We start from the raw sequence: 20303 nt of genomic DNA on the forward strand, positions 1-20303 counted from the left end.
TTAAGGTTTCGAGGCTGACGTTTGGCAACTCAAACCTTCAGCTCCCTCCACAGATTTTCTATGGGATTAAGGTCTGGAGACTGGCTAGGCCACTCCAGGACCTTAGTGTGCTTCTTCTTGAGCCACTCCTTTGTTGCCTTGGCCGTGTGTTTTGGGTCATTGTCATACTGGAATACCCATCCACGACCCATTTTCAATGACCTGGCTGAGGGAAGGAGGTTCTCACCCAAGATTTAACGGTACATGGCCCCGTCCATCGTCCCTTTAATGCGGTGAAGTTGTCCTGTCCCCTTAGCAGAAAAACACCCCAAAGCATAATGTTTCCACCTCCATGTTTGACAGTGGGGATGGTGTTCTTGGGGTCATAGGCAGCATTCCTCCTCCTCCAAACACGGCGAGTTGAGTTGATGCCAAAGAGCTCGATTTTGGTCTCATCTGACCACAACACTTTCACCCAGTTCTCCTCTGAATCATTCAGATGTTCATTGGCAAACTTCAGACGGGCCTGTATATGTGCTTTCTTGAGCAGGGGGACCTTGCGGGCGCAGCAGGATTTCAGTCCTTCTCGGCGTAGTGTGTTACCAATTGTTTTCTTGGTGACTATGGTCCCAGCTGCCTTGAGATCATTGACAAGATCCTCCTGTGTAGTTCTGGGCTGATTCCTCACCGTTCTCATGATCATTGCAACTCCATGAGGTGAGATCATGCATGGAGCCCCAGGCCGAGGGAGATTGACAGTTCTTTTGTGTTTCTTCCATTTGCGAATAATCGCACCAACTGTTGTCACCTTCTCACCAAGCTGCTTGGCGATGGTCTTGTAGCCCATTCCAGCCTTGTGTAGGTCTACAATCTTGTCCCTGACATCCTTGGAGAGCTCTTTGGTCTTGGCCATGGTGGAGAGTTTGGAATCTGATTGATTGATTGCTTCTGTGGACAGGTGTCTTTTATACAGGTAACAAGCTGAGATTAGGAGCGCTCCCTTTAAGAGTGTATAATCTCCCGAGTGGCGCAGTGGTCTAAGGCCACGGCTAAGGGCTGTTCTTATGCACGACGCAATGCGGAGTGCCTGGATACAGCCCTGGTTCGAATCTAGGCTCTGTCATAGCCGGCCGCGACCGGGAGACCCATGGGGCGGCGCACAATTGGCCCAGCGTCGTCCAGGGTAGGGGAGGGAATGGCCGGCAGGGATGTAGCTCAGTTGGTAGAGCATGGCGTTTGCAACGCCTGGGTTGTGGGTTCGATTCCCACGGGGGGCCAGTATAAAAAATAAAAAAGATTTAAAAAATGGTATGCACTCACTAACTGTAAGTCGCTCTGGATAAGAGCGTCTGCTAAATTACTAAAATGTAAATGTATAAAAGACACCTGGGAGCCAGAAATCTTTCTGATTGAGAGGGGGTCAAATACTTATTTCCCTCATTAAAATGCAAATCAATTTATAACATTTTTGACATGCGTTTTTCTGGATTTATTTGTTGTTATTCTGTCTCTCACTGTTCAAATAAACCTACCATTAAAACTAAAGACTGATCATTTCTTTGTCAGTGAGCAAATGTACAAAATCAGCAGGGGATCAAATACTTTTTTCCCTCACTGTATATACGGACAGGTTAACATTAATAAAAAAGACTCGCCATTGTGAACGACCATTGATTTCTAGTCGCATCAAGTCGACAGTAGCCCAGTCAGTCACAAATACATTTCCCCTTGGCTCCATACTGTACCTTGTCTTTTGTGACCGGTCATTCTTCACCTAAGACCAACTTCGTCCCCAGGTGGCTGCTGCTAACCGACACCAACTACCCTTAGTCTTGGTAACATAACCTTTGACTGTTACAACTTGTTACTGTTATTTTTCCCTCTATTTGAAATAACATTAAAAACTACCCCACGCCGTGCCGGACTTTTATCAATGAACAAGCCTAGTTCAGGCGACCTAACTGAGACGACATTGGCTGTAGTGTCGTCATGTGTGCAACTGTTCTTCAATGTGGAAATAAATGAATCCATGAAGAAGAAGAGAGCACGTAGGCTATAACTTTTACACGAGCTGGTTAAAACCATGCCTTATTGCGTCCCCCTGTGCGCTCGAGGAGTGAACGGCAAATACAGGGGAAATGAAATACACCCAAGTAGACCTATTAAAGATGGCCAACCTTTTCATTACATGGTGTGGGCACCTATGTCCCTGTGTCTACAGATATATTTAGGTCCAATATCATACCACAGACATTCGAACATTATATGAAATCGGAGCCTCCCAAAGATGGACAAAATCTGTGCGCTTAATTCCTACCCAATGCCTTGAACGAATCACAGGCGCGCGACGTCACTCTCGCTCCGGCGTGATTTAGCTGAACTTTCCAAACAAGTATTGGGCTCTGGACAGAATTCCAGCCTCCCTTCCTCCCTACCCAATCTAGACTAGCTTTGTCTCATCACTCAGCTCAAGGTCCTGCTCCTGTGAACCTCAGTCCTCTGTCCTCTGTGTGGCTCGTGCGCGTCTGTCGAGAGTACCAACTCTGAACCCTTTTCGACAGTTATTAGGAGAAAAAAACAACAGTAACCATGGAAGCCATCAAGAAGAAAATGCAAATGTTGAAACTGGATAAGGAGAATGCTATTGATCGGGCAGAGCAAGCAGAAGGAGACAAAAAGGGGGCAGAGGACAAATGCAAACAGGTATGGGAATATAACTAACTGAACAAGAGGGCAATCCCTGCCTTTTCATTGCTTGAAGGGAGATGGTCAACTGTATCTAATGCCAATATAAATTAATTTTACACAGATTTATTAAATGTAATGATTATACTGCTCCCCTCTCTCTGTCAACCATGAAGTGGTTTGGTCATTGACAGACAGTATGTCATCCATATATGGTCATCCATATACAATCTATTCTACAATATGCAATAAACATACTGTAAAAGCCCAAGTCAGTGATTTTATTACTCGGGTGAGCATATCATATATTTACTATATTTCAAGTATGTAGTTTCTACCCTGAAACACATGGTAAGACAGATGTCCAATGTCTATGTGGAAGATAGGTAAGTGTTTGTTCTAAGTAATGGCATCTTAATATCCTCTTGTGAAGTCATCCGTAAAGCTACTTTAGACTTTTGCACCTACAAATAATAAAAGTCCTTATAGTCTCTTCAGTGGTGTTTCATGGGTACAGCAGGCAAGTTGATTAGATATGATAAACCGATCCCACCAAAACGGCCCAGACAGTTTGAAGTTATTATGGGCAGTGTTAAATTCCCTGAGTCAAAGCACATTGATGAGGGGGACACAAGCTGACTTAAGGAGTACAGTGTGAATGACTGTTTCATATCCGTGGTATACAGTCAGTTATAAACTGGGTGGTTCAAGCCCTGAATGCTGATTGGCTGACAGCCGTGGTATATTTAAGCAATAAGGCACGAGGGGGTGTATACCACGGCTAAGGGCTGTATCCAGGCACTCCGCATTGCGTCGTGCATAAGAACAGCCCTTAGCCGTGGTATATGTCCAGTGTCATCTCTCATTTGTTATAATTTAACCATAGAAGGCAGTCAGTACATCTTTGAAGATGGTCAGATTCTGTATTATACAAGTGTTAGCTAGCCTTCAAGAAATGCACACAATTTGCGGTGTTTGAGTTTTAACCCTCTCACGTCCTGCAATCAACCTCTGCCACCTTTCTGTTGGACTGGGATAGAATGACAGAAGACACTCTCCAGTCATCATTTTGGATCCAGCCCCATCTCAGAATCAGTCACATCTTGGCCCGAGCCTTTCATGGTCTCCCTCTCAGCTGTTACCCATGGTCTGTCTATGATGACCACTTCTCAAATGTTGACATTATGGCTCCATAGCAGCTTAGGCCTTCTCTCAGTTTCATTCTATTTTCTGCCTTTGGACATTGGCTACTCCCTACCATCCCCCATGGGAACAAGAAAACCATCCTTCTGCTTTGTCTTGAGCATTTGGAAGAAAATTATGGGAGGCAAATGCACCCTCAGAGCCGCGCCATTGTGTGAAATCAGCCCTACCTACACAACTTGACAGATTTGGCAACAACTGAATGTGTAGCCAAGACCTGGACCTGGACAAGAGAAGATACACCATCTCATTCTACTGTACCTCCTTTTTCCTGTTATGAAGCTACTTCATACCTCAGCTGACTCAAGATTTGGAATGGAACCTCTTCGTGAATAGAAAATAGCTTGAGCTTATATGGACACGTACAGTACTGAACCAAATAGCTTCTGGTCACTTTATACTTGACTAACATTACCCATTATGTTATGTGAGTCCTCTCTTTCCGTTTAGTTCCCAAGTAACTAAAGCCATCAGTGGCTTGGAATGGAATGGAAATAGAACCCCCCGTCCTTGAACATTTGTCTATCCCCCTGGTGTGTGTTTGTGATACCATGAAGAACATTTGTTTCTGTGGCGACCAATAGCTAATGGTCTAATCGCTTCAGCTTTTGTTGGCGTCTAAATGTTCCATTCTACTCATCTATCATACTTAATTGACGTGGTCAGCAAGAGCCATATGGAGCCTCTCTGTGAATAATAGTAGTCTTCCCTCACATATATTTGTTCGCAGAAGAGCACACCTTGGGCTATTCTGATTCCAGCACCGACATTTGTCTTTGGAGCAGCCTTGACGGTGGCATGTCTATTTAAATTGTTGTTCAACAAAGAAGAAAGGGATCAAGGCTGAATCCGAAACAACATGGAAGAGCAGCAGGCCTGGGATCAGCCCCCTCGCATAGCTGGAGCCCAAAAGACCCGTGTAATCTGTCAGATGTAATAAAAGAATGACATTCATCATGAGGACATAGTGTAAACTGTTCACACACTGTCACTGTCATTCACATTCACAATGGGCTTCTTATAGGTTAGAGGGGATCTTTTCTAACGACGATCCTAATCATATTAAGCTTCTTGGGTTGTAGCCTAGCCATTTTTAACACTCGTCAGGCAGATTACTTTTTTTTACACTGGGAAAGATAGCAAGAACTTTGATATGATGAGTTGAACAGGGGACCCCCAAAACAAGCAACCGTCCTACAGCTACATTCATCTCTCAACAGCTTCAGTCTATTACCAGGGCACCACCTCACCATTCCTCTCTTTTTAAATAAACAGTACCAGCAGAGAGTCGCTATTGTCACAAGACTACAATTAATAGCCGTCTGCTTTTATGAGGCCGCGCAGGGAGCTATGTCCTGGCTGCCAGGCTTGTGGATAATACACAGGGGTTTATTTGATGCCCGTTGAAAGGGGAGACTGAGGGAACATCAGCAGCTGCAGCCCCAGTCACGCTGAGACTATGGTAGTCCCAAATTGTACCCTATTCCCTACACAGTGCACTACTTTTGATGGGCACTGGTCAAAGGTAGTGCACTATGTAGGGAATAGGGTGCCACTTGGAAAATAACCTAGGACTCTGGAGGGACACTATGGCAGCTTTCCCTTTATAAGTCTGTCCTCATGCCTGGCTCAACCTGCCCTGACAGTCAGCCACAGGCAGATTTATGGCAGTGTTCTATTATACACAGACACATCAACTGGAGGATAGGCTTTAACCTTCAACAAGGACAGTTCTTGTACCGCTAACTCAATCTATATGCAGTATGGGTCCCACTTCAAACTAAAAAGGAATGAGCTTTTAAGGCTTACTGACGCCTTCATAAACCCTTCATAAACCCTATATAAATTCTTCATAAACCCTTCATAAACCCTTTATAAACCCTTCATAAACCCTATATAAATTCTTCATAAACCCTTTATAAACCATACATAAGCCCTTCATAAACCCTATATAGATGCTTCATAAGTAAATGATATGCTAAAGGTGGCATCATATATAAGGAGCTGTTATATCACTCTTTATGCAGTAGGACTTTGTGAATGCTCTTTAGAGTTGGTTTGATATGAATCGGTTATTTATCTTATTGAATCGGTTATTTATCTTATTGAATCGGTTATTTATCTTATTGAATCGGTTATTTATCTTATTGTATTTGACTCTCTAACAAATATATAGACAAAACTGATTGGTTCTCTGACATTATTGTGTGTGCGTGCATGTGTGTGTGTGTGTGTGTGTGTGTGTGTGTGTGTGTGTGTGTGTGTGTGTGTGTGTGTGTGTGTGTGTGTGTGTGTGTGTGTGTGTCTCCTAGCTGGAAGAGGAGTTGCTGGCCCTGCAGAAGAAGCTCAAGGGAGTGGAGGATGAGTTGGATAAATACTCCGAGTCGCTGAAGGACGCCCAGGAGAAGCTGGAGCAGGCGGAGAAGAAGGCCACAGACGTGAGTGACGCAGGGCAACACTAGGGGTCACTATGACCACGTTGACGTCAAAGCACGCACACACACGCGCGCGCACACACACACGCACCATTGAGGCACATACACACACATACCCCAGTTACAGGTATGGTGGACATGGTAGTGCTTTTAAGGTAATGTATCACTGCAGTGCTCAGACGAGCAACTGACTCCAGAGACTACATTATTCCCTCCTCTTTGTTTATCTTAACAGGTCATTTAGATAATAATATGTCAGCATATGCCCCCCCTAAGTTATTGCAATAAATTAACCTAGAAATCAAACACTTCATTTGGATTTTGGATTTTTAGATCCTCTAGCCATATATTTTCACAATTTCACCATTGCTGGCTGTCATTACAGCACACTTGTAATGTTATACTATGTAAAAGTATACACAGCTAAATGTCAGGTCATAAATTAGCAGGCTGTCAGGATTAGGTCCCATTGTCTCCCCCCGGTGGAACAAACCTGCACTGCACCGTGTGGGCAGTAGGCTTCTGTCAAACCTCCCAAGTTTTGTCCCAATTATCTCACCTTCCTCCCAAAGTGAGCACTTGTTCACTTCCCCTCACTGATTTTGAAAGGAAATGAATAATATGAGAAATATGGTGGAAACTCCTACCAACCCAGGCCTCCACCGAAGGAGATATTATTGGGACGCACCCCAGATCCCCTCCTCTCCGGCCATTCCCACCATCCCCTCCTCTCCGGCCATTCCCACCATCCCCTCCTCTCCGGCCATTCCCACCATCCCCTCCTCTCCGGCCATTCCCACCAACCCCTCCTCTCCGGCCATTCCCACCAACCCCTCCTCTCCGGCCATTCCCACCAACCCCTCCTCTCCGGCCATTCCCACCAACCCCTCCTCTCCGGCCATTCCCACCAACCCCTCCTCTCCGGCCATTCCCACCATCCCCAGTTGGAACGCCACTGAGCAGGCCACCTTGCTTGTTGACAGCTGTGGCGTAGAGAGTGCAGAAACCTCGACCTGTATCACATGTTGTAAACGCAGCATAAAGCTTGTCAGCACCTTGGAGTGAATGCAGTGAATGATTTGGTTTGAGTTTCTTTGATTGCCGTGTTCTCTGGTCCGCACTTTGCCCGACTCCGGTCAAATACAGGTCTAATGTGTCAACATGGTGTCAGAACGGTTCACAGAAACCGTTTAATACGGTGCACTGCAGGCAACCTTTAGGCCAGATTAGCAGTGGTAGTAAACTTTAAGTAAACATTCAGTTGCTGGTATAACTTTTTGTCATCATTCATACTGTACCTTAGGCCTCCATGATGTGTTTGTTAATGATGTCTCATTACCTTTCTTATGATCATATGATAATATATGATCTGGTATACGCATTCAAGTTATGTCATCATAGGCCTTTCCCCATTGAGTAGGGCTACATACACTCTTAGAAAAAAGGGTTCCAAAAGGGTTCTTTGGCTGTCCCCATAGGATCATCCTTTTGGCTCCACGTAGAACACTTTTTGGTTCCAGGTAGAACACTTTTGGTTCCAGGTAGAACCCTTTTTGGTTCCATGTAGAACCCTTTCCAAAGAGGGTTCTACATGGAACCAAAAAGGGTTCTACCTGGAACCAAAAGTGTTCTACCTGGAACCAAATAGGGTTCTTCAAAGGGTTCTCTAAGAGTGTAGCAAGACAACCTGTAACACAGAAAAGGCAGCCACCCTAAGAACCCAATTACGATTTATTCTTATTCATATCCAATCTTTTTTTCTGAATGTCCACACTCTGTTTTATATGTGACCCATATCAGATTTGCGCATTCACACTGATGTAGCATCCGAAGTAGTACACAGATGCAATGCTCATTTCCTGTCACTGTTCCTTAATATTTTGGGGTAGTTGTTGTGGTAACGGCATGGCATATGCAAAAAGAAAACACTTCAGAGTAAAAGTAATCAGATCTGAGCATCCAGACTGAATTGTATCAGGATTGAGATCCACATATGGAGGTGGTATAAATTGGCAGTCAAAAGATCAGATTCCGTATTTTTTGTTGTTGTTGTTTACACATTAGGGAAAAGATCAGATAGGTATCAGATATGCCAAATAATTGTCAAAAGATCTGAATTGGGCTGCCTGTGTAAACACAGCCAAATATTCTCAATTTCACATTTCAATTTAGCCTGGGTGCCGGTTTCTGATCTCTTGCCAAAACCTTATGGAATTGTCATGCCAAATGTTTGGCTTATCTGACAATGGAGTACATTATCCAGAGCAAATTACAGTTCATGCATTCATCTTCAGATAGCTAGGTGGCACAACTACATATCTCAGACATTTTAAGTACATTTCTCCTCAATAAAGTAGCTATCAGCAAAGTCAGAGCTAGTAAGGGGGAAAAGAGTCAAGTACAAGTGTTAGTTCACAATTATTATTATTATTATTATTAATTGGGGGGGGGGGGGGGGGGGGGGGGGGTTGAGAAGGGGGTGCGCTATGGGATTATTTTAAGATTCTCTTTTAATAGTAGGGTTTTCAGATGTTTTCGGAAGATGGGCAGGGACTCTGCTGTCCTAGCTTCAGGGGGAAGCTGGTTCCACCATTGGGGTGCCTGGACAGAGAAGAGCTTGGACTGAGCTGAGTGGGAGGTGGCCTCCCGTAGGGGTGGGAGGGCCAAGAGACCAGAGGTGGCAGAACGGAGTACTTGGATTGGGGTGTAGAGTTTGAGCAGCAGCTGCCCTCTCCGAGAGAGTTGGTCCAGGCTAAAATAGCTGGGACCAGGCTAATTTCAACTCTGTACAGTACTGTTATGCTTCAGAGTTCCAATCCCGTTTCACCATGTCCATATAAGGACTGTCAGCATTCTAGAATACCTGTTCTCAAAATCCTTCCTAAAAACACAGCTTATCATTTCCTACTCTTCCCGCTGAAGTTCCACCCCTCCCGACCGCCTCCTCTTCCCGCTGACGTTCCACATCCTCTCGACCGCCTCCTCTTCCCGCTGACGTTCCACCCCTCTCGACCGCCTCCTCATCCCGCTGACGTTCCACCCCTCTCGACCGCCTCCTCATCCCGCTGACGTTCCACCCCTTCCGACCGCCTCCTCTTCCCGCTGACGTTCCACCCCTCCCGACCGCCTCCTCTTCCCGCTGACGTTCCACCCCTCCCGACCGCCTCCTCATCCCGCTGACGTTCCACCCCTCCCGACCGCCTCCTCTTCCCGCTGACGTTCCACCCCTCCCGACCGCCTCCTCTTCCCGCTGACGTTCCACCCCTCCCGACCGCCTCCTCTTCCCGCTGACGTTCCACCCCTCCCGACCGCCTCCTCTTCCCGCTCCATCATCATGCCACTGTGATGATGTCACCAGAGTTGTAACCCGTGCCAATAGAGGACAGTCACCAATAGCTGTCACTGATCTATTTAGAGACTGTGGCAATACCTGATGAGAGAGATGATTAGTTAATTTTCAGACTTACTCATAATAGAAACCTGACGTGACATCAGACATCTCACATTCAAAAAACCTTTAACTTGTAACATTATAATGTTACCAAAGAAGGAAAATAATTGAAAGAATGCAGTCTTGTTTATAGTGAAGTGAAGTCCAGTTCCAGTTCACAGCTTCACAAATAATCTATCTTTCAGACAGTGTTTGGACAAAGCTCTCTCTCTCTCTCTCTCTCTCTCTCTCTCTCTCTCTATCTCTTTTTCTCTCTCGCTCTCCCGCTCTCTCGCTCTCTGGACAGGTTTAAAGAGTCAGACCTCTTGTCAACTAAATTGTATTACATAAACACACATTGGATACACTCAAATAAATTATAATGATAAGTTACAGATTCAACTGATGATAAATGCATAAAACTAAAAGCCATAGGTATTTTTCTGAGGTTACCATCAACAGCACATTCCATAGCTTTGAAATAGGATAATTATGCAATAGTCTACCACACACAAGTAAATAATTACAAGATCACCATTAAGTAGCTTGTCCTATTGAAGCCCTTTCATGGAGGAAAAACAGGTACATAATCTGAAAATACTTGACGACAAAACAGTAGCTAGCTACTAAAGTACACAGTTTAGATCTCAAACGTTGAAACAAATAAATCCTGATCATTCATATACTGTTATTCTAGATAAATATGTTTAAATAATGGTTAGGAGGCTACAGTTAAACACTTTTTAAGACTATTAACTGATTGACTCTCAAACCCCCAGTCACAAGTTAATCTAAAGCCCCCTTAACCACAAAAACAGGAGTGATTTTTTATATTCATACAGTTAATAGCTTTACAGAAGCTCAGAAATGTTAGCACCAATAATATTGACGTAGGATTGACAAACAGAAAACCTCTTTATTTATTTAGAATAATATTATTTAGCTTTATATTTTTGAATGTGCATAGAGACAGCTGATTAGAAATGTATGTGTATGCCATGCTACCTAAATTACAATAACAAAGTAGAAGCTCATTCATCAACGTCTCTCTTCAGCAAGTTTACTTGCTACACCTGTTTTCTCCTGTGCGACATATACACTCACGCATGCAGGCTATGCTCAGCTCTGCACACAGATCTGTCACAAAGATCTGTCACAAAGTATCTGTTTGAGAGGTTATCTTTTTACCCCTATTGTCCAGTAGTGGGCTTAGTGAGCTTCCTCTGATGTTTACTTTGAAACACAAGTATACACCTCAAACACATGGTTATGGGCTTAAAAAAAGAAGACACCTGTACTATGTCAGATATAGAGTTGAAATATATTCAATTTTGAGTTTGCATTCCAATATTACACATTATATACATCACAAAATATAACTAAACAGTTTCACATAGAAACACTGGATTTTCTGCGTTCAAAAAAAAGAAAAGTTTATTAATTATGAAATTATGAAAAATATGAATAACATTCCACCCATGAGGCCACTAGAGGGCGATGTGGTCACGTGACTGCAGGAAAGGGTTTTAATAGAGGAAACAGGGGAAATAATTTGGCCACAACAAACAAAATAAAGTGTAATGGAGTGTGGCTGGCTATACATCCACCACTGGGGTATATTATGATTCTTGAATGAATCTGGCCATGTTCGTATGTGCACCTTATCAAAGTAGGGTAGCCTATCCTTCAGTCTAAATAACATTACATTTAAACGTTGATGACCCAATGGACATAACATAACAATGTAAATACAGTGCCTTCGGAAAGTATTCAGACCCCTTGACTTTTTCCACATTTTGTTAGGTTACAGTCTTATTCAAAAATTGATTAAATTAATTTTTTTCCTCATTAATCTACACGCAATACCCCATAATGACAAAGCAAAAACTGTTTTTTTTACATTTTTGCTAATTTATAACAATAAAAAAAGAAGTAAATATTACATTTACATAAGTATTCAGACCCTTTACTCAGTACTTTGTTGAAGCACCTTTGGCAGCGATTACAGCCTCGAGTCTTCTTGGGTAGCTAAAAAGTAGTAAGTAGGTGAAAAGTTGCTAATGAGCTAAAATGCTAAAGTTGTCCAAGGTGAGATTCGAACTCGCAACCATCGGGTTGCTAGACGTTTGCATTATACCTTCGTTTTTGCCTTAAGTAACCATCTGTTTTATGTAACCATACCAAATGTAACATATCATACTAATTAAGGTGTCCCGGGTTTACGTTTACTATATTATGTCTAGTCTATGAGACCAGGCTGTATTAGTGGGTTATTCAGTGGTACTATGAATGGACATACAGCATTGAGACACACATCCTTTCTTTTAATAGAACACAAAGAGATGCCCAGCAAAATAAAATGCTGCTCTTCAAAAGTGGAATAACGTTATTTCTAGACTGCTGCTATTCCTTTAAAATGCGGCCGACCTGTGACATCATCTGAAAGATAAGAGAGGAGAGGAGGCGGAGAAAAATATTCAGTAACTTTGTACCCTAGGTACAGAATTGTGATAAGGCATTAGCAGAAGCAGGCAGGAGAGTGCAAGCAGGTCGCTGAATGAACAAGATCGTTTAGGCTTGCATATGGATATAAACCGCACAAAATAACTACATTGTAGACTATCACTGGGCGGTCGCTACTACAAACCGCGTGACTCAACAATCAAGGTGCCTCTGTAGCGCTCAGGCAACGCGACAACGTCGCATTAGTTGCAGCTTTGCCTATTGAATATAATTGTTACATAGATACAGTTGCAATGGCTGGAATAACATCTATTGAAGCCGTGAAAAGGAAAATTCAGACATTGCAGCAACAAGCTGATGATGCAGAGGACCGTGCCGAAACGCTCCAGAGAGAGGTTGATGCGGAGAGACAGGCCAGAGAGCGGGTAAGAGACGCCTGGAATAAACCGATTAATCCGAGTTGCAGCCTATGATGCACCATTTCTAGGGGAGCATGAATGCAGCCCACAAAATAATTGTTTACACACGGAATACAATTACGTAATATCGCAAAGTCTAACTCTGCTGGTACACAGGGGGCTGAAAATGTGGAGTGTTTTACGTAAAGTGTGCATTTGGAAAGCTACAGCGGAGTCAGCATACTCTAGTAAATTACTCCATGTTTTAGCTTACTCATGGTCATAGTCCTGGAGAGAGCCACGTAAGGTTAATACCAGTTAAAGTAGACTAGCTCTTGGCAAATGTTCTTCAAACGTTAGATATGCCAGAGTAGACTCCCATATGAACTCAATACTTCACTAAAACTGGATGTAAACACCTTGCATTGAATTGAAAGATGCCCTATAAAGGAGACTGTAATTTGATATCTGTCCCTGTATAGCCTGCTAACTTAAGTTACTATTTATCATACTCTATTATTCATCCTCTATTCAGTTTGAATGTGGACAGTGGCAGTCCTTCAAAATGGAGGGTGGGTGTTGGCCATGATACAGTGCATTGGGAAAGTATTCAGACCCCTTGACTCTTTCCACATTTTGTACCTTTACAGCCTTATTCTAAAATGGATCAAATATATTTTCCCCTCAATCTACACACAATACCCCATAATAAAAACAGGTTTTTAGAAATTTTTGCAAATGTATAAAAATAATAAAACTGAAATATCACATTTACATAAGTATTCAGACCCATTACTCAGTACTTAGTTGAAGCACCTTTGGCAGCAATTACAGCCTCGAGTGTTCTTGGTTATGACGCTACAAGCTTGGCACACCTGTATTTGGGGAGTTTCTCCCATTCTTCTCTGCAGATCCTCTCAAGCTCTGTCAGGTTGGATGTGGAGCGTCGCTGCACAGCTGTTTTCAGGTCTCTCCAGAGATGTTCGATCGGGTTCAAGTCTGGACTCTGGCTGGGCCACTCAAGGACATAAAGAGATTTGTCCCAAAGCCACTCCTGCATTGTCTTGGCTGTGTGTTTAAGGTCGTTGTCCTGTTGGAAGGTGAACCGTCACCCCAGTCGGAGGTCCTGAGCGCTCTGGAGCAGGTTTTCATCAAAGGATCTTGCTGTAATTTGCTCCGTTCATCTTTCCCTCGATCCTGACTAGTCTCCCAGTCCCTGCCGCTGAAACACATCCCCACAGCAGACGTGAAGCTTGGCATTCAGGCCAAAGAGTTCAATCTTGGTTTCATCAGACCAGAGAATCTTGTTTCTCATGGTCTTAGAGTCCTTTAGGTGGCTTTTGGCAAACTCCAAGCGGGCTGTCATGTGTCTTTTACTGAGGAGTGGCTTCCGTCTCGTCACTCTACCATAAAGGCCTGATTGGTGGAGTGCTGCAGAGATGGTTGTCCTTCTGGAAGGTTCTCCCATCTCCACAGAGGAACTCTGGAGCACTGTCAGAGTGACCATCGGGTTCTGGGTCACCTCCCTGACCAAGGCCCTTCTCCCCCGATTGCTCAGTTTGGCCCGGGGGGCCAGCTCTAGGAAGAGTATTGGTGGCTCCAAACCATTTAAGAATGATGGAGGCCACTGTGTTCTTGGTGACCTTCAATGCAGCGGAATTTTTTTGATACCCTTCCCAAGATCTGTGCCTCGACACAATCCTGTCTTGGAGCTCTACGGACAATTCCTCCGACCTCATGGCTTGGTATTTGCTCTGACATGCACTGTCAACTGTGGGACCTTATATAGACAGGTGTGTGCCTTTCCAAATCATGTCCAATCAATTGGATTTACCACAGGTGGACTCCAATCAAGTTGCAGAAACATCTCAAGGATGATCAATGGAAACAGGATGCACCTGAGCTCAATTTTGAATCTCATAGCAAAGGGTCTGAATACTTATGTAAATAAGCTATTTCTGTTTCTGTTTTTATTAATTTGCAAAAATTTATAAAAACATGTTTTCGCTTTGTCATTATAGGGTATTGTGTGTGTGTGTGTGTGTGTGTGTGTGTGTGTGTGTATACGTAAAAATGTATGCACACATGACTGTAAGTCGCTTTGGATAAAAGCGTCTGCTAAATGGCATATTATATTGATAAGGGAAAAAAGTTAATTTAATCGATTTTAGAATAAGTCTGTAACGTAACAAAGTGGAAAAAGTCAAGGGGTCTGAATACTTTCCGAATGCACTGTATATGCATGGAAGTTGCTCTCTTGATTGCCTACGATTCTGTCATTTATGAAGTAGTGTTATTGATGTGCTGTTTTCCCATAGCAAGCAGGCTAGACCTTGACATGGTCTCTATTCCATCAGACGCTGTAAAAAGTTAGTTTCTGGTGAGCCATGATGCTAATGGACATGCATCGTAATGCCTACACTAGAGACCAATGCTGGCTGTTGAGATTGCTGCCCTTGAATGAGCGCGCCTCAGTAGGCTAATCCGTTTATTGCCCACCTTCCACAAGGGTATTGGGCTGTCAATGGGAATTAAGGTGTACAGCGCATGAATACGTATAGAGAAGTGGCTGCACATAAGCTGATAATGTTTGGCTGTAATGAGCCCTTAACAAAATAGCATAGTCCTCAATGTATTATCTGCTCTTTCTAGTTTTTTTTTTTTTTACATGAAAGAAATCCATGGTTCATTCAACCTTTTCCACACAATTAGATATAAACCTCGCCTGAACACTATAATTGATGGCTGGTCATTTAAATTGAACAAATCACTGGGAAATGAGCCAGTGTAGGGAGCTGAAAGGACGAGGGCCGCTTTTATTGAGCAGGTCTCTCTTCCTGACTCCACTCCCTGTCTAGCCAGAGTCGCTGTCTGTATTTCTCTGTCTAACCTCTGGCAGTTGAGCAGGTTAATCATTTTCCTGACCAGAGTTTTAGCTGAGAGAAAATGGCCTTGGGTCTGTTCGGTCAGCTCAAAGTCACTCTACCATTTTAAAGGAGTAGTTCACTATTTTACAACATGATGTTAGGTGGTTCCTTACCCTGAAAGTAGGCTGTGAGTCAGGAGAAATTGTAATCCATAGTTTGGTTTTCTTTAAACAGCCACTTCAATGATCAGCTAACTTTAGCCACAGCTAGCGAAAGATCAATGATAATGATAGGGAGCCTGTGATCCCCTGGGACCAAAATCACCTGAAATCAACTCCATTATTATTATTTTTTTTACATGTTACTTAAAGTTGATTAAAAAAAACATGTTCACATGCCCCTATTATTACCATTGATTAGTGGCTGTTGAATGAAAACCGAACCATGGATTACAATTACTCCTGGCGCATAGATGGTTCCTCACCTTGAAAGTAGTCTAAAATCATGTAACATAGTGGAACAACTCCTTTAACAGAGCAACTGGACCTCAACCTTTCTGCCCACCATGATGGGAATATGACTATCATTAACGTAAACGGCTTTGAAGTGCACTCATACACACGGATTTAAGGACATATTTCAGTAAGGGACCAAGTTCACCTAAGGGGAGGAACACTGACTGTCAATCATACTACGGTATGGCTTAGGGCCTCGGACAGAAATACAAAAGTTGCTCAACAAAAGAGTAATAAGCTTATTGTTCCTGTTCGGTCCCATTGCCAAACAATCTACACTGAGAATGTGGTGGTTCTCTCTGAAGCGGTAATCTCTTAACAGTTTGCCTGGCACGAGTGCCACATATCAATTATTTGACTAAACTGAGCCAAATGAAGTGCGGTATTAACCGGTCCGAGTGAAAGGCTCTGGAATGTCACAGATGGCATTCCACGGCTTCCCCGACGAAGGCCCAGCAGAATGGTAACAGATTTCTGGGATTTGGCCGAGAGGGGGGGTCTGATTAGCTGTCTTCTGCTGCCGAGGGGGGACAATGGCTCTTTTGTTTCGCCGGCAACTCCGTCTGTATCCCCAAGTGTGAACTTTAAGAATGTGGTGCTCTCGCCATCCAATCATCTGTCATCATCATCTAGTCATGGACTCGCTGCTTGATCAGCCCCCCACCTGCAAGTCTTTGGAGAGTCGCTGCCTCGTGGAAATGGACTGTTCTACTGATATCCACGTGGCTGAGTCTAATGTAGTTCACGTGCTGCTGTCCATTTTCAACGTTTACAGCAACCCCTTTGTTAGGCCAACAGTCTGTTGTTATTAGGAGGCCTACAATCTTAGTATTACACATTCTTACTACAAGACAAAAGGTAGAGCCCAAAAGCACCCACTTGAGGTATCAAAAAGTGCAGAGTTATTTTCTCAGGAAGGCCAAAGCTACAGTAGCAACAAACAGTGTTTCAGGGGTAAGGAGAAGCTCAAAGGGGCCCTAACTGGACAAATAAAACTATGGCACTGTCTTTACTGTCCCTTGTGACATAAGGGAACACATTCCTCCTCCAACTGCCTCAATGCTGGGATTGTCTGCGTTTCTCATTAACTGTGGTATGCCACTTGACTTCCCCATAGAGCAATGTACAATCCATCAGAAGGCCTCTGCTAATCCATTTACATTTACATTTACGTCATTTAGCAGACGCTCTTATCCAGAGCGACTTACAAATAGGTGCATTCACCCTATAGCCAGTGGGATAACCACTTTACAATATCTTTTTTTTTTAGGGGGGGGGTGTAGAAGGATTACTTTATCCTATCCAATCCAATGAATCATAGTCATTCTGTGTCAAGAAGATTATTTTCTAAAGCTTTCAATGTTTTGAAAAGGTTCTGAAGAAAACAATGAAAAGACAGTCAACAAATGTGTTAATCAGGATCCATGGTTACAGCGAGGGAAAAAAGTATTTGATCCCCTGCTGATTTTGTACGTTTGCCCACTGACAAAGAAATGATCAGTCTATAATTTTAATGGTAGGTTTATTTGAACAGTGACAGACAGAAAACAAAGTTTGCCAATGAACATCTGAATGATTCAGAGGAGAACTGGGTGAAAGTGTTGTGGTCAGATGAGACCAAAATTGAGCTCTTTGGCATCAACTCAACTCGCCGTGTTTGGAGGAGGAGGAATGCTGCCTATGACCTCAAGAACACCATCCCCACCGTCAAACATGGAGGTGGAAACATTATGCTTTGGGGGTGTTTTTCTGCTAAGGGGACAGGACAACTTCACCGCATAAAAGGGACGATGGACGGGGCCATGTACCGTCAAATCTTGGGTGAGAACCTCCTTCCCTTAGCCAGGGCACTGAAAATGGGTCGTGGATGGGTATTCCAGCATGACAATGACCCAAAACACACGGCCAAGGCAACAAAGGAGTGGCTCAAGAAGAAGCACATTAAGGTCCTGGAGTGGCCTACCCAGTCTCCAGACCTTAATCCCATAGAAAATCTGTGGAGGGAGCTGAAGGTTCGAGTTGCCAAATGTCAGCCTCGAAACCTTAATTACTTGGAGAAGATCTGCAAAGAGGAGTGGGACAAAATCCCTCCTGAGATGTGTGCAAACCTGGTGGCCAACGACAAGAAACGTCTGACCTCTGTGACTGCCAACAAGGGTTTTGCCACCAAGTACTAAATCATGTTTTGCAGAGGGGTCAAATACTTATTTCCCTCATTAAAATGCAAATCAATTTATAAAATTTTTGACATTTGTTTTTCTGGATTTTGTTGTTGTTATTCTGTCTCTCAATGTTCAAATAAACCTACCATTAAAATGATAGACTGATAATTTCTCTGTCAGTGGGCAAACGTACAAAATCAGCAGGGGATCAAGTACTTTTTTTCCCTCACTGTATTTCAATGGCGACAACACCTGAAATAAATGTATGCTAGATGGATGAACCCAAGGGCATATTGAAGGAGGTTATCCTTTGCAGTAGGAAACTTTGATATGGTTGCTTACACTGCAATGATTTGATAAATACGTCAGCTGTAAGCCTACCACATGTAGCCTAGTAACCATACCCCTGATAGGTTTCCTTCCTCCCTGGCAGCTCAGTTTGGGTGTCTGGGTGATATGATACACCAACCAGGCTTAGAAAGATCTCTAATGTGGAATAAATGGGGGCAATTGGCAACCCAGATACTCATTTGGAGTGAATGAACTCGACAGTGCAGTGTTATCTTTAAAACAAATAATGCCTTTCTAGAAAGCTGTCATCTGCCTATGATGTGGCGTCCACATCAGTTTGGTTGACGGTACCCAATTCCTGTGGGATTAACTGACAAAGTTATGAAATGTATGTACTGCGTACATTGTACTTTTTTTGTGCAAGCTAGTGTGCATTGACATGAAACGTTCTGAACGTTTCCGATAATGGAGTGAATAAAGCTAACACTGTTTTATGTAGAACAGATATGATGACTGTGGGTGATGTAAATAAGGCCCAGGAAACAATTTATATTCAAACCTTGCACCCTCCTAAATAGGCCAGTGGTGTTGTGCAGGGGTTAGTGCTACAGTATGTTATTGTGGCTGACTGAGCGTTTTCTCTCCCCCAACAGGCAGAGGCTGAGGTGGCTTCCCTGAACAGGCGTATCCAGCTAGTAGAGGAGGAGTTGGACAGGGCCCAGGAGAGACTGGCCACCGCGCTGCAGAAGCTGGAGGAGGCCGAGAAGGCTGCAGATGAGAGCGAGAGGTGGGACTTCCGTCTCCTGTTATAGGTCATGTTCCCCTGCGCCGACGTTGCTCGTGCATGCCAAATGTTACAACACCTGGATAGGTATTTTACGTATCAGCTGACCACATCATGTGTTCTAGTAATCTGATGCCCGACGGCACGGTTGATGACGTGGCACGCAACCATTGGTTGATGTCATGCAACGTCTGAGCATAGATCACAACCATAGTCCAGCCATTCTGCTCCAGAGCAGGGTTTCCCGATTATTTCAGACTAGTAATTGTGGAAGGAAGTAGGAGGAAAAGCTAGCTAAGACATTCAACAAGCCCAAATAGTTTTTCAGAATTCCCTTCACAGCAGTTACTATTAGCATAGAAGAGTAGACGGGTCAGAAAGTATTTTTGATATGAAAGAAAGTACACATCGAAAGTATGTTTCCCCCACCATCACCCATGACATCTCTCTGTCCTGTTGCCTGTGGTGTCCCCCAGAGGAATGGTGATATAGAACAGGGTTGGAGATGGAGGTCCATACTGTAGCTAACCCTGTGGTGTTGTTGCTCCAGAGGAATGAAGGTGATCGAGAACAGGGCGTCAAAAGACGAGGAGAAGATGGAGATCCAAGAGATGCAGCTAAAGGAGGCCAAGCACATTGCTGAGGAGGCTGACAGGAAGTATGAGGAGGTAGGTGTCCTTCTGCCCTTAAGTATTGATTGCGTTCCAGGTTGTCTTTTTTGAAGGTTGCTATATCATGTTTACTCTAGTTTCTGAGATGTTACCTTTGACAGTGCGACTGCAACAAAGACAACCTGGAACGTGCCCATTGACTAAAGCCAGACTACTGTAGAGCCGTGTCATACATGTTGGAATACACCACTTCTCACGACTTTTAGCCCCTTTCACAAGCATATTAAAATCTGAAATTGTTTGGAAAATGGAATCTGTTGTGTTCCCTTCATGGTAGCGGTAACACCTGTGGTGTTTATTTATAACAGTACACACACGTACACCCACACTGCACACCCCTTCCACCCTGTAGCATCAGTTTAGCCTGCTACATGTGGTGTCAGAGATCAAAGGAGACTCCTCTGTAGAGGCCCCTCATCC

At 43.6% G+C, this 20303-nt stretch overlaps 1 protein-coding gene across 8 annotated transcripts in view; it reads left to right on the forward strand.

Annotated features, from left to right (window-relative positions):
- Nucleotides 1-2394: 2394 nt before the first annotated feature.
- The window catches only part of tpm2 (tropomyosin 2 (beta)), a 33366-nt gene continuing 15457 nt past the window's right edge, over nucleotides 2395-20303 (forward strand). For 4 of the 8 annotated variants that reach the window (XM_084159144.1, XM_084159146.1, XM_084159147.1 and 1 more), the window contains exons 1-3: nucleotides 12252-12620; nucleotides 19082-19215; nucleotides 19763-19880. In XM_084159144.1, the coding sequence (XP_084015270.1) occupies nucleotides 12489-12620; nucleotides 19082-19215; nucleotides 19763-19880 (384 nt within the window). In that variant the 5' untranslated portion in view covers nucleotides 12252-12488. Of the gene's footprint in view, nucleotides 2683-6179; nucleotides 6306-12251; nucleotides 12621-19081; nucleotides 19216-19762; nucleotides 19881-20303 lie in introns of those variants that run through there. The other 4 variants (XM_084159143.1, XM_084159141.1, XM_084159142.1 and 1 more) reach the window with 4 other exon arrangements.

Source organism: Coregonus lavaretus (genome assembly GCF_964263955.1).
Source record: "Coregonus lavaretus genome assembly, chromosome: 4".
In the NCBI taxonomy this organism is placed as follows: Eukaryota; Metazoa; Chordata; class Actinopteri; order Salmoniformes; family Salmonidae; genus Coregonus; species Coregonus lavaretus.